The 13,609-nt window shown below is 47.0% G+C and overlaps 1 protein-coding gene across 1 annotated transcript in view; it reads right to left on the bottom strand.

The window, feature by feature from the left end:
* The window catches only part of LOC143975950 (IgGFc-binding protein-like), a 71,180-nt gene that overhangs the window by 50,224 nt on the left and 7,347 nt on the right, over positions 1-13,609 (bottom strand). The window contains exon 2 of the mRNA XM_077478479.1: positions 6,171-6,677. Coding sequence (XP_077334605.1) covers positions 6,171-6,677 — 507 coding nt within the window. The remainder of the gene's footprint in view (positions 1-6,170; positions 6,678-13,609) is intronic.

Here is a 13,609-nt window from a genome sequence, read left to right as displayed (position 1 = left end):
AATATCTACAACCACTGGTGATGGGCACGCCATCCTTTTTGAGAGACACCAAGCATGTTATTAACATTCTGCAATTGATTGAATGGAAACCCACCTATCTCCTAATCACCGCGGATGTAGCTTCACTGTACACCGCTATTTCCCATCAATTGGGCTATGAAGCAGTCCATCACTTTCTGGCCCAGGATGGTAGTATTTCGGTGACTCAGCGTAACTATATTCTAGAATGACTTCTGTTTGCCATGACGCATAACCACTTTTGGCATGACGGGACCCATTTTTTGCAAGTGAAGGGAGTGGCCATGGGAGCTAAATTTGCTCCCAGTATGGCCAATCTCTTCATGGCAAAATGGGAGGAGGACATAGTCTTTAGTGACAAACCCCCTGAACTGGTAACCTGGAAAAGGTTTATCGATGACATCTTGTTTATCTGGGATGGTGACAGTTCATCAGCAGAACTCTTCCTGTCCCATTTAAACAACAACAACCGTGGGATAGTTCTCAGCTATGTCTCAAGCCCCACTAATATCCAATTTATGGACTTGAATATTTCCATCAGGGATAATAACATAACTACTACAACGTTTTTCAAGAAAACCGACAGGAATAGCTATATTCCACTCGATTCCTGCCATCATAGGTCATGGCTCTCAGCGGTCCCTAAGGGCCAGTTTCTTCGCTTAAAACGCAATTGCACTTTCAATGAGGATTTTCTTAAGGAGGCACTAATCTTAAAAGTGAGATTCTTAGCTAAGGGTTATAACAGTGAATCTCTTGATTCCACCATAATGGAGGTCAACAGTAGGGATCGTCAAACATTGCTAGCTGAGAGACCACCCAGGACTGACAACATGGACAACTATGGGGTTTCCTTACTCACGACTTTTTCCAGTCAGCATTGGGCTGTGAAAATAATTCTACAGAAACATTGGTCGGTTATTAAAAATGACCGAATCTTGGGCCCTGAACTTCCCGATAGACCAAATGTGATCTTTAGGGGTGCAACCAACTTGCGAAACATGATTGCTCCAAATGTCCCGGACCCCCCGACTAGACCCACATTTTTTGGTGATTTGAAGGGCTTTTACCCCTGTGGGAAATGTAGAGCTTGTAAGCTAAATGCTCTACGAGGTAGGAGATTCACTGAGTTCACCTCGTCTAGTAATGGACTCACTTACCCCATACGAACATTCATTACTTGCACCACTAAATGCGTTGTGTACTTACTTAGATGTCCATGTGGTTTGGAGTATGTGGGACGCACAGTACGCATGCTACATGTGCGCCTGGGGGAACATATCACTAACATTTGTAAAGGATTTGACAAACATAACGTTAGTAAACATTACGATCTAAAACACAATCGTGACCCAAGAGGTACCACCTTTCTGGCTTTAGAAAAATATACCCCACATTGGCGCGGCAGTAATGCCAAGCGCACTATTTCCAGGGCAGAAACAAACTGGATCCATAAATTAGGGACACATATTCCTGGGGGACTTAACATCGAATGGGACATCAACTGTTTTATCAATAACGGTTGATTCAACATTCCCTTCTTCCCCTTTTACTGTACTGATTTTGTATTCAGTTTGGGTTTCATACACTGTGATGATTAATTTCACTATCATTATTTGTATTTCTGTAGCAATCTTTGCTAGTTAGTTTATACAATTTTTTATGTAATCTATATATATTTTATGAGAATAGAGTGAATGTAATGTTCTTTCTAAACCCGTTGTATATGTCTCATCCATGAAATTTTTGTGACTGGACTATGGGTAATGGTGGGTAGCTAATGCTGTTTAGGCCCCCACCTTAATATTATGGTCATTTTTCTTTCTTTGGATGGTAACCTATACGTATGTATTTTATATATATATATATTTTTTTTTTTTTGAACCAAGCCACCCATTTTTGGGACATACATACAGTTAGACAGCCATCATTATTGCATGTGGCCATTTGTCAAATAAAGGGGCTTTATCATAGGACTCAATGTTTGTATTCTTCATTGGTCACTTTTCATTAGTTGATTTTATATTTGAGTTCCACCATTATGTTATGATGGAACTCCAGTTTTATTTTAACAAACTGGTCGTTGACCGTCTTTTTCCTTCTTCTTCCTTTCTATTATGTGGTAACCAATCCGAAGGGACTGGTCATTTGTGGGTTAAACCGATTATGTACGGACGTTTTGGTCTGCACCTATGGCAGGGCTCCCTACCTCACCCATAGGCTATTTAAATCTTTAGCACGAGGGTGTGGGCGTACCCCTGATGACGTCAATTTGTGACGAAACGATCGTCGGGTAGATACGTCTACATCTCTTGCTATTTTTATCTGCTTGATTTTATATTTTTGCTAGCAATTTTCTTTGTTCAATTTTATGCGACTCGATCGAGTCATTTGTAGCTTTCAACGTCTATTTGGTTGAAAAATAAAGTTCACGTGTTTTAGACTTTATCACACGATTGGGCGTTTTTTTCCTTTTTCATCCATTTGGTGATACGCCAACTTGAAATTTTCGAACTGACCGGAACGGACGATGTTCAAGGAACATCCGAAGGTGTGGGTCATTTTTCACCTTCCTACCCCCAAAGGTGATTCAAATCATCCATTTACACGAGGAGTGTCGGAGGAACGATCTTGTCCGATCCTAATCGTTGGGGAGTTCGTATCTGCGCACACTAATGGTGGCTCTGGTAAGCCTTTACTACTTACTTAAATTGTACAGTGAAAGAATTTACGTGGTCAAGCACCTACACCAGTGACACCTGGGACCAACTTTAAAGTTTCATTCACGTTTCACTTAATGAACTTTTATCTTCACATATATGGGGCCTTGTAAATCACTTCATTCACCCAAGGCATGGGACTTGTTTTGATTTGTTTTTCAATCTTGTTGTTTATTTTTTCACTTAATTATAAGTTTGTGCTTCACAGCAATAAGCTGTAGTTTAAACAACCATTTGTCCTTTTTAAAAGTGATTTTTTTTGATCTTTTTGGTTCAATAACCCATTTTTATTGCTTCTTTGTTTATTGCACAATATGCACATGTGTATTTTTTACCATTGATGTTTAACTTTTTGGAAACATTATCTTTGAAAGTTTTTTTCCCTGATCTATTGTTTCACTATATTCAGTCACGTGTTATATCTATACATATTAAGCGCTGCACTGTTTTCCACATTTCTGGTCCCCTTAGTGTGCCTGTAAAGTGGCACATCTATTGCATGTATAGAACCTGCTGCAGCAAAAATTACATTTATAAAAAAAAAATAGTCAATTCGCATTTAAATTGACTCTCGGTTGCAATTGCCGACACCCAGCTATTGAAAAAAAGAAAGAAAAAAAAGGCGCCCCCCCCCCAGTCCATACCAACCCGACTTGTGATGTTACAGACATGTGCACACTGAGTCGGTGACATCACAAGGGGGCGGTGCCACCAGGGGATGTCACCAGGTGGCCCCGCAGTTACCTATAAAGGAACTCTAAAATGGCGGAGGAGGCGTTAGACCAGCCTTTCTCAACCTTTTCAACACAGAGGAACCCTTGAAATAGTTCTCCGGTCTCGGGGAACCCCCTGCTAAAAATTTGAAATCCACAACTCGTGATACATTAGTGTGTTGGTCAGTGGGAAGAATGGTCCTCACACTTGTGGTCATTGGGAAGAATTACCTCCTTACAGGTAGCTAAAAAGATCAATGGTGTGAGTGGGAAGTTATCTCAGAGGCAGAAATTGTCCAATGCTGAAGGAACCCCTACAACCTCTGGAGGAAACCTAAGGTTCCACGAAACCCTGGTTGGGAATCCCTGCATTAGACGTTCAGCTGTCAATTAATGCAGAGCTTTTTTTTTTTGTTCTATAAGTAATGGATATACCCCATACTCATTTGCATGGGGGGGCAGGATCAGGAGGCCCCTTGTTAAAAAGGGCTTCCAGATTCTGATAAGCCCCCCACCAACAGACCCCCCCAACCACAGTCCAGGGTTGTGGGGAAGAGACCACCCCACCCCAAAGCACCCCCCCATGTTAAGGGCATGTCGCCTGGTATGGTTCAGGATGGGGGGCTGCATGCTCAGATAAGGGTCTGGTATGGATTTGGGGGGGGGCTCCACGCTGTTTTTTTTTTACAATTTTTTTTTTACTGCATTTTTTTTTTTATCATTCAGCTGTCAGCGGGGAGACCCATTGACAGTTGATGACTCGTCGGTTGTTAAGGATGCTGCAAGGATGCTTCCTGTTACCCGCTCCTTAACAACCAGATTTTACTTTGCACTGCATGCACTGTGCAGTGTGCAGGGCATTCCCCGAACAGGGCAAACAGTCAATGTTCAGCCCAAACTCATGCTCGGGCCGAACCGTTCGCCCAACACAACATGGGAGCTAAACACCCCCCACCTATGAGGATGCAACCAGCATTTGTAGACCCTGGATAGGTCAGGAGGTCGGGAGGATTAGACCTGCACCCAAGAAGTGTCGGCTGTAGTATTTCTCTCCCTTATGGAGATTGGAGCTAGGCCTTTAAGGCCTTTTAGGGCAGGCTAAGAGTTCCCTGAGTAAGGCTGCTTCCCTGGAGGGTCCCGGGAGAGGTGTAACTAGCAAGGAGGTGACTACAGAGACCTCAGTCCTGTGAGTATTAATGACCCTGGGGTGGAGAAGAGACTGTAAAAGGGAGATGGCTGCCAAGGTGCTGAAAATGCTTTCACATGTGACTACTGCGAACTGTCCACTAAAGGTGAATGGCTATTTAATGTCAAGTGACTCTGCATGGTAAGTCAATGACTAGAGGCGATTCAGTTCGCATTGTGCGCTATATAAGTATTTCATTCATTCATTCATTCATGTGACTGTTATTCTGTTTCCAGAAAGTGTGGACATTCCTTCCTTTGGGGATGTAAAGGTCAATGGCCATGAATGTTGTATGGAGGCCTCTGATATGGAGTGGGGCACAAGAAGGCAGAGGGTTCGGCTTAAGCAGGGGAGGACAATGTTCTAGCAGGGGTGGGGCCTTGTGCTCTTGATGCCAAATCTAGCCGACCATAAAGCCCCTTTTACATGCTGATTTTTTCCTCTTATCTGGTTTAATGGTGTATTAACCACTAGCGGACCACCCCATGTACCCCGTGTGCTAAATCACGTACATGTACGTGATTTTAAATCTATGGGTAGGGGGCGCGCCCGATCTGTGCTGTGATTCGGTACAGCACAAGCCAGTCAGCAGGTCCCGGCCAATGATTCATGACTGGGACCTGCTGATCAGCTTAGCTAATCACAGAACATAGCCCTGTGTTTACTAACAACACAGGGCTCTGTACATGGAGCAGCAATGTGGCTCATTTTTCTCCCTGGAAAGTAGGGAGAGAAATCAGCCGGATCTCCTAGTAAAAGCAGCACACATTGCAAGCATTACGCGTTGTTAGGCACATAGTTAACCCTTTGATCACCCCCTAGATGCCAACCCTTTCCCAGCAAGTGTCATTAGTACAGTGACAGTATATAGCATTAGCACTGATCACTGTATTAGTGTCACTGGTTGTGTCAGGGTCAGCTAGTCAATTCCCCTTCAGAATCAGTTAGTGTTAGATTGTCAGCCACACTATTAGAGTCCCATTATAAGTCACTAATCATCGCCATTACTAGTATACAAAAAATAATAATTACGGTATACTGTATACTGCATATCCCATCGTTTGTAGATGCTATAACTTTCACATAAACCAATGAAAATACACTTACTGGGATTTATTTTATTTTTTTACTAAAGATATGTAGCAGAATACATTTTGGCCTAAATTTATGAAGAAATTAGATTTTTATTTTTATTGGATATGTTTTATACCAAAAAAAATAATTCAATAAATTTCAAAATTGTCGACTTTTTTTGTTTATATCGCAAAAAATAAAAGAGTGGTAATCAAAAGCCACCAAGAGAAAGCTCTATCTGTGTGGGAAAAAAATGATATAAATTTAATTTGGGTAGTGTTGCATGACCGAGCAATTGCCAGTTAAAGTAGCGCAGTTCTGAATAGTGAAAAAAATGGCCTGGTCATGAAGGGGGTAAATATTCTGGAGGTCAGGTGGTTAAGAGATAGAGAGCTGCACTCATTTGTGTATTATATATATGTCTGGAGTTCAGCTTTGATAAGTAGTAACCCTTCCTACCTTCACAAGACTTGGTGCTCTGGCTGGTGACCACAGTGGTGGTGGTGGTAGTGGGAGTGGTCATCTCATGTAGATTCGTGGTGGTAGTGGTTGTCTTTTGAAGAGTGGTGGAAGTGGTCATCGTGTGTAGACTGGTGGTGGAGGTGTCCTTTGTATTTTGACTGGTGGTGGAGGTGTCCATTGTATGTAGACTGGTGGTGGAGGTGTCCATTGTATGTAGACTGGTGGTGGAGGTGTCCGTCTTATTTACACTGGTGGTGGAGGTGTCCGTCTTATTTACACTGGTGGTGGAGGTGTCCGTCTTATTTACACTGGTGGTGGAGGTGTCCGTCTTATTTACACTGGTGGTGGAGGTGTCCATTGTATGTAGACTGGTGGTGGAGGTGTCCGTCTTATTTACACTGGTGGTGGAGGTGTCCGTCTTATTTACACTGGTGGTGGAGTTGTCCTTTGTATTTTGACTGGTGGTGGAGTTGTTCACTGCGTTGAAAGCTGATGTTGCGTTACCTGTGCAGAACAGAAAGTCACAGATTATTGTAACATCTCACCCATTTCTAACATATGTCCTCCTTGGATCGAGCTGTACCAAGTGTGCTCCTAAAAGTTCCGTTATGTAGAGGTATAAGCCAAATCGTAATGTAAATCTTGAAGTTTACTGTGTGAATACAAGAGAAGTTAAACATATCACTAAAAATGGAAAAGGGTATGTAAAACACATATGGCAATGTAAAACAGGCAGTGCATCTACTGCTGTATAAGGCTGCCCAGCTGTAACTCCCACAAATGTCACTAGGTGGCAGCAAATAACAGAGAAAATAGAGTACGAGAAGAAATCACTAGCGCTAAACAACCCAGCACAGTTCTGCCTAGTACAAACCGTCTCCTGGGGGTAACATCTCTCTCACAAGGAGGCTGACAGTAGCTGGTAGCACAAATGAATGATCAACCCAAGGTATCTCTGGACAGGTTCCCCCCACAGGGGTCTCCAGCCAGGCTCCACCCACAGGGAACTCATGACAAGTTCCACATACAGGGATTTCTAGATAGGTTCCACCCACAGGGATCTCTGTATAGGTTCCACCCACAGGGACCACTTTTATTGTGACAACGTTGTCGTGATTTTTTTAATATTGGTGAAGGTTTTACTGTTATTGTGGCTAATAGCCATAAATTATTGAAAATGGTGTCTCTTTTCTTTTAATAAACTTTGTATCTATGCCGCTGTGAGTTCCATATCGAAGCCTCTTTACAAGCCTGCTTGGCTTGTTTTATTTTCTTTCCACCCACAGGGATCTTAGGGCAGGTTCAACTAGAACAGGGAGGCCCGGAAATGAAGGCAAGGACGGAGGTGAAGGGCTGGGCATGACTGAGGCTCGGGGAAGCAATTGCAGGGTTAAAAAAAGTATAGGAGAAAAGGGGTGGAGTAATGGAGGAAGAAAGGAGGGGGTGGAGTAATATATAAAGTAATATATAAAGAAGGGGAGGAGTCGGGAGGCAAGCGTGGGTCACAACACGGGTGAAGTTGGACTGTACAGGTTACCGAGTGCACGATAGGGGGCGGGTAGCATGAGGGGCCTGTTGTTTCTGGGGACAGTGAGCGGAGGCTGTGGGCGGTATGGCGGACATGACTGCTCTTTTGGAGAGGTTACGAGCGGCAGCAGCATCTCGGGGGACTGATTGGCTGCAGACGCAGGTGGCGGCCATCACGCGGGAGGCGGCGGGGGGCCACCAGTGGGGGGGAATGCACACCACGTACTCGCAGGTCCAGGCCTCCAGAGCGCTTTTCACCTGGCCCCTCCACCAGAGCCCAGCGCCCTCCTAACGGTCGGCTAAAGCGGTGCCTGGGGGGTCCGGGCGGAATCCTACACTTTGGTGGGGCTCGGGGAGTGGGGCCGTAGAGACGGATGGCGCCCCCTCCCCACCGGCAAGGGCAGTAGCGAGAGGGAGACCGGTCCCCCCTTCCACAGCGGAGTTTTCAACGCAGGGGGAGACCTGGCGGAGGAGGGGCACCTTCACGCCTGTGAGGCAGCTACCAGACGCTGCGGGCAGGTCCGATGAGATGTTAGGATGAAGATTCTATTATCTATTGTGAATCACAATCCCACCATCGCTCCTCATGCTACAGTCCCGGGCCTCGATGTGGCCGTGTTTATGTAGCCTCAGCTCCCGTGGGAGGTATGATCTCCCCATGGCGTCTTCAGCCTTTAATACTATTACCCTATTACTTGCCTGCATTTTGAGATCCTTCCACACGCAACTGCTCCTGATGAGTGGGAATCCCCCCCACGAAACGCGTAGAGCCCTAGCCTTATGCTACATCCATTAATCACGTGATTTTGAGATGCTGCAATAAGTAATATTAACTTATTTTCTATTAATGTTTATTGACTTATTATTATTGCTATGTTTGTTGTTTATGTATTAGCATAATTGCATTACCGTGCTACCATGTTCTCACTAGTTATAGACTGGTTTGGAATTATGTTATTAACCTAATCATGCTGTTCATGAACTAATATAAACAAGTTTAATTGTAGTATCAACAATTTTGTCACCTATAGATTGGTTATGAATTGTGTTACTATCATGTATAATAAATGATTAAAGGTTTATTAATTTTACCATGTTATTTTCTTGATTTATTGTATACGTTTTTTTTGGCATCCTTAATCATGTGGTTTTTATTTTTACGTTCCTAGCTGTGCTTCATATAAAGTCCCAACTTTTCTTTTAGACATTTTTGTATACATTAGGGATGGAGGCAGATGAACCTATCCATTCACTGCCTCACGTAAAGTCCCAAACTTCCTTTGCCCTCCCCCCCCCTTTTTGATGACATGATTTTAGGAAATGGCTGCAATATAACAAAGAGTGAAAAATGTAAGGGGGTCTGAATACTTTCTGCCCCCACTGTATATATATATATATATATATATATATATACAAATATGTGGCATTGGACACACTTTTTTAAAGTGCTCTGAATGCCAATCAAAGTTCCTATCACTAAATAAAATGGTTCCCTACAGTCGTTGTGTTTGCTTCCCTTCAAAAATGATCTCTCATGTTGCTTTCTTGGTGCTTCAAAGAGTCTCCAAAGCCTCCATAGAAGTCTATGACAACGCTTACTTACAGCCATGGGCGTCCGCAGAACTTTTTCCAAGGGGGGGCATCATTTTAAGGCCACATATGTGTTATATAACAGATAATTCATCTTCACTTTGTATTGGAAGTGACTCTGGCGGCTGGGTACCAGGCCCATATAGCCTAGAGAATCTACATCTTTTTACATTGCAATACATCTGTTGTGGCCATATTTTGATCTCATACTGTCACTGTATTGGCTGTTTTCATCAAGATAAAAATATGGCAACAACAGATGTATTGCAATGTAAAAAGATGTACATTCTCTAGGCTATATGGGCCTGGTACCCAGCCACCTGAGTAACCTTGCGGACGCCCATGCTTTCAAAAACCAGCCCTGGAAAAAATGTCATACCAGCCTCACAGCATTATTATACCAGCCCAACAGCATTATTATACCAGCCCAACAGCATTATTATACCAGCCCAACAGCATAACGTCATTATTTTCTTGTTCATGAAAGGGAAAACCATACATTTTACCAGTTAATAGTGGTAAGTGATCAATCATCAAGGGGGACCCCAGGAACTCAGAACGTGGGGGGGGGGCACCTTCTGCAGAAAGAATACTCAAAGGTAAGGGGGGTGGGTTACTAATATAAGGGAGAAACCCTTTATATCAGTGCCCCCTTACATTATCGTATTCACTCCTCCCTTACATCAGTGACCCCTCCCCCCCCCCCCCGACTGGCCTGGCGGTGCTTTTACTGACCTCCTCTCAGGTGCACCGTGCAGGGCTCAGTCAGTCGGCTCCAGCTTGGTGGGTCTAGTTTTATCCTATAGTCTCCTGTCCACAGTCCACACAAGTCTGACTTCTCCCATGACCCCCATCCCAGCGGTGCTCCCACTCTTGACTCCTCTCCAGACTCCCTCAGAGACTGCAGACATGCTACAGGAGATGGTCAGAGACTGCAGACATGCTACAGGAGATGGTCAGAGACTGCAGACTTGATGCAAGAGCTCAATGCAGCCTCACCAGTGCCCATCAATGCAGCCTCACTGTGCCCATCAATGCAGCCTCACTGTGCCCATCAATGCAGCCTCACTGTGCCCACCAATGCAGCCTCACTGTGCCCACCAAATGCAGCCTCACTGTGCCCACCAAATACAGCCTCACTGTGTCCATCATTGCAGCCCCTCCTGTGCCCCATGTCCCAGTCTGCAGTCCCTGTCTGTGGGAAAGTGTGTTGTTGATGCTTAGTACGGTACCTTGCATGCCAGCATGATATCCATGATGGGCAGCAGCAGGCAGGGTCTGTTCTCGTTTTGGATGGGGACGGTGCTCCTTCCAGAGGATCTGTCTGGAGTGGTCCCTGGCCACCTGCACCTTCAGCCATCCTCATTTTCCGGCCCCAATCAGCCTGTCCTCTGGTCCTGGGGAAGTGGAGAGCACTGGGTGGGAGTTGGAGAGAAGGGGGAGCGTACTAGAGAGTAGAGAGTACTGCCGGGGTTGGAGAACACATGGGTGGGGGCAAAGAGCGAGGGGGAGTGGAGATCACAGGCGTGGGGAGCAGAGAGCGCTGGGGGGGCCAATAAGAACAAGGGTAGAGAGCACGGTAGGCTGAGAGCACTGGGGGGTCTAAGAGTGTGGGGCGGTGAAGAGCACTGGGGGGGAGAAAAACAGGGGTGGAGAGCACGGGGGCTGGAGAGTACTGGGGGGGGGTACAAAGAGCAGGGGGGAGTGGAGAGCACCAGTGGGGGCCAGAAAGAACAGGGGTGGAAAGCACGGGGGACTGGAGAGCACTATGGGGGGGTGGAGAGCACTGGTAGGGTTGGAGAGTGCATGGGTGGGGGCAAAATGCAGGGGTGGAGAGCACAGAGGGTAGAGAGCACTGGGGGGGCTGGAGAGCACCAGGGGGGCAGAAAGGACAGGGGTGGGGAGAATGGGGGGCTGGAGAGCACTGGGGTGGGGGCTGGAGAGTGATGGGGAGAGCTGAAGAGCACTGGGGGGGGAAAGAACATGGGGGGAGCACTGGGGGGGAGTTGAGAGCAAAGGAGGGGGAGAAAGAACAGGGGGGGAAAGAACAGGGGGGAGAGCACTGGGGGGGAGAGCACTGGAGGAAGTGGAGAGCACTGGGGGGGAAAGAACAGGGGGGAGAGAACAGGGGGGAGAGCACTGGGGAGGAGAATGGTGGGAGAGGACTGGGGGGAGTGGAGAGCACTGTGGGGGGAGAGCACTGTGGGGAGTGGAGAGCACTGGGGGGGAACAGGGGAGAGCACTGGGGGGGTACGGGGGAGAGCACTGGGGGGGGGACAGGGGAGAGCACTGGGGGGGGGAACAGGGGAGAGCATGGGAGGGAACGGGGGAGAGCACTTGGATGGTGGCTAGAGAAGGATGGGGAGAGCTGGAGAGCAGGGGGGGCAGGAGAGTGTGGTGGTGGAGGAGAGCACTGGGGGGGGCAGGAGAGTGGGGTGGTGGAGGAGAGCACTGGGGGGCAGGAGAGTGTGGTGGTGGAGGAGAGCACTGGGGGGGCAGGAGAGTGTGGTGGTGGAGGAGAGCACTGGGGGGGGGCAGGAGAGTGTGGTGGTGGAGAAGAGCACTGGGGGGCAGGAGAGTGTTGTGGTGGAGGAGAGCACTGGGGGGGCAGGAGAGTGTGGTGGTGGAGGAGAGCACTGGAGGGGGGCAGGAGAGTGTGGTGGTGGAGGAGAGTACTAGGGGGGGCAGGAGAGTGTGGTGGTGGAGGAGAGCACTGGGGGGGCAGGAGAGTGTGGTGGTGGAGAAGAGCACTGGGGGGGCAGGAGAGTGCAGTGGTGGAGGAGAGCACTGGGGGGGGCAGGAGAGTACGGTGGTGGAGGAGAGCACTGGGGGGGGGCAGGAGAGTGCGGTGGTGGAGGAGAGCACTGGGGGGGGCAGGAGAGTGCGGTGGTGGAGGAGAGTAGTGATGGCCGAACGGTTCGCCCGGCGGTCGTTTCGCGGCGAATTTCCGACTTTCGCCGTCCGCGGGTTCGAACGCCTTTTTCCGTCGTTCGCCCCGGCGGACTTACGTGTTTAATGTATACAAGAACTTTAACCTTTCGTGACACGTTTATCATGTGTTACAGGACAACCAATTGAGACATGACAGCTCATGGACACTTGGACATTCCCCCTAACCTATAAATACACCCGATCCGGTGGCCATTTTACATTCTTTCTTCTGTCACTGTAGGGAAAGGATCCTGTGTGGAGTAGGGACAGAGAAAACGCTAGCTATTTGGTACACAAAAGTTCTTTTCAGGACTGGTATAGGTGTTAGGTCAGCAGCCTGAGTTTCTTTTGTCAGTTTAGATAAAGGGACAGAGCGCTGTATGCTGCTATTTTAGGGACAGCTCAGCCAGATTAGTCTTTCTTCATCATCATCATCATCATCATCATTAGCTGTTACTATCAGGTCCACAAAAGAGCTGTTCCAGCTAATCGTTCCAGCCTACTCTTTTTTGCCAATTTGTATAGGGACAGGCAGGAAGCAGTGTGTCAGGCAGTGAGGATAATTTTAAAGACTTGCTGTTACTATTAGTTCCACAAAGGTTCTTTTCAGGACTGGTATCAGTGGTACGGTAATAGGCTTGTACACGTATAATATTCTTTCTTCCAAATATAGAAAGAATATTATACTTGACTGCTGCCCTTCTGCTGCAGTCTGCTAATCATTCACAACTCACTTGTTCCACAAAAGTTCTTATAAGGACTGGTAACTTGGTCTGTCTAGGGTGCTACGGTACATAGGCTTGGGTGCGGTACAGTCTGCTGTTCTGTAAGGACCGCTATCGGTCCACAATAGATAGGGTTGCCGTGCACTACTGCTGACCGCTGCCCTATACTGCAGCAGTCCTTCAGCGGTATAGGGACTGACGCACAGTCTGCTAAACACTAATACACAACCTGCTTGGTCCACAAAAGTTCTTATAAGGACTGGTAACTTGGTATAGGGTGCTACGGTACATAGGCCTGAGTGCGTTACAGTCTGCTGTTCTGTAAGGACCGCTATCGGTCCACAATACATAGGGTTGACGTGCACTACTGCTGACCGCTGCCCTATACTGCAGCAGTCCTTCAGCGGTATAGGGACTGACGCACAGTCTGCTAAACACTAACACACAACCTGCTTGGTCCACAAAAGTTCTTATAAGGACTGGTAACTTGGTATAGGGTGCTACGGTACATAGGCCTGAGTGCGTTACAGTCTGCTGTTCTGTAAGGACCGCTATCGGTCCACAATACATAGGGTTGCCGTGCACTACTGCTGACCGCTGCCCTATACTGCAGCAGTCCTTCATTGGTATAGGGACTGACGTACAGTCTGCTAATCACTAACA

This window comes from Lithobates pipiens, unplaced genomic scaffold, assembly GCF_037356315.1.
Source record: "Lithobates pipiens isolate NorthernLeopardFrog02 unplaced genomic scaffold, aLitPip1_a1.2 Scaffold_13, whole genome shotgun sequence".
Lineage (NCBI taxonomy): Eukaryota > Metazoa > Chordata > Amphibia > Anura > Ranidae > Lithobates > Lithobates pipiens.
This window is presented reverse-complemented; position numbering and strand designations above follow the sequence as displayed.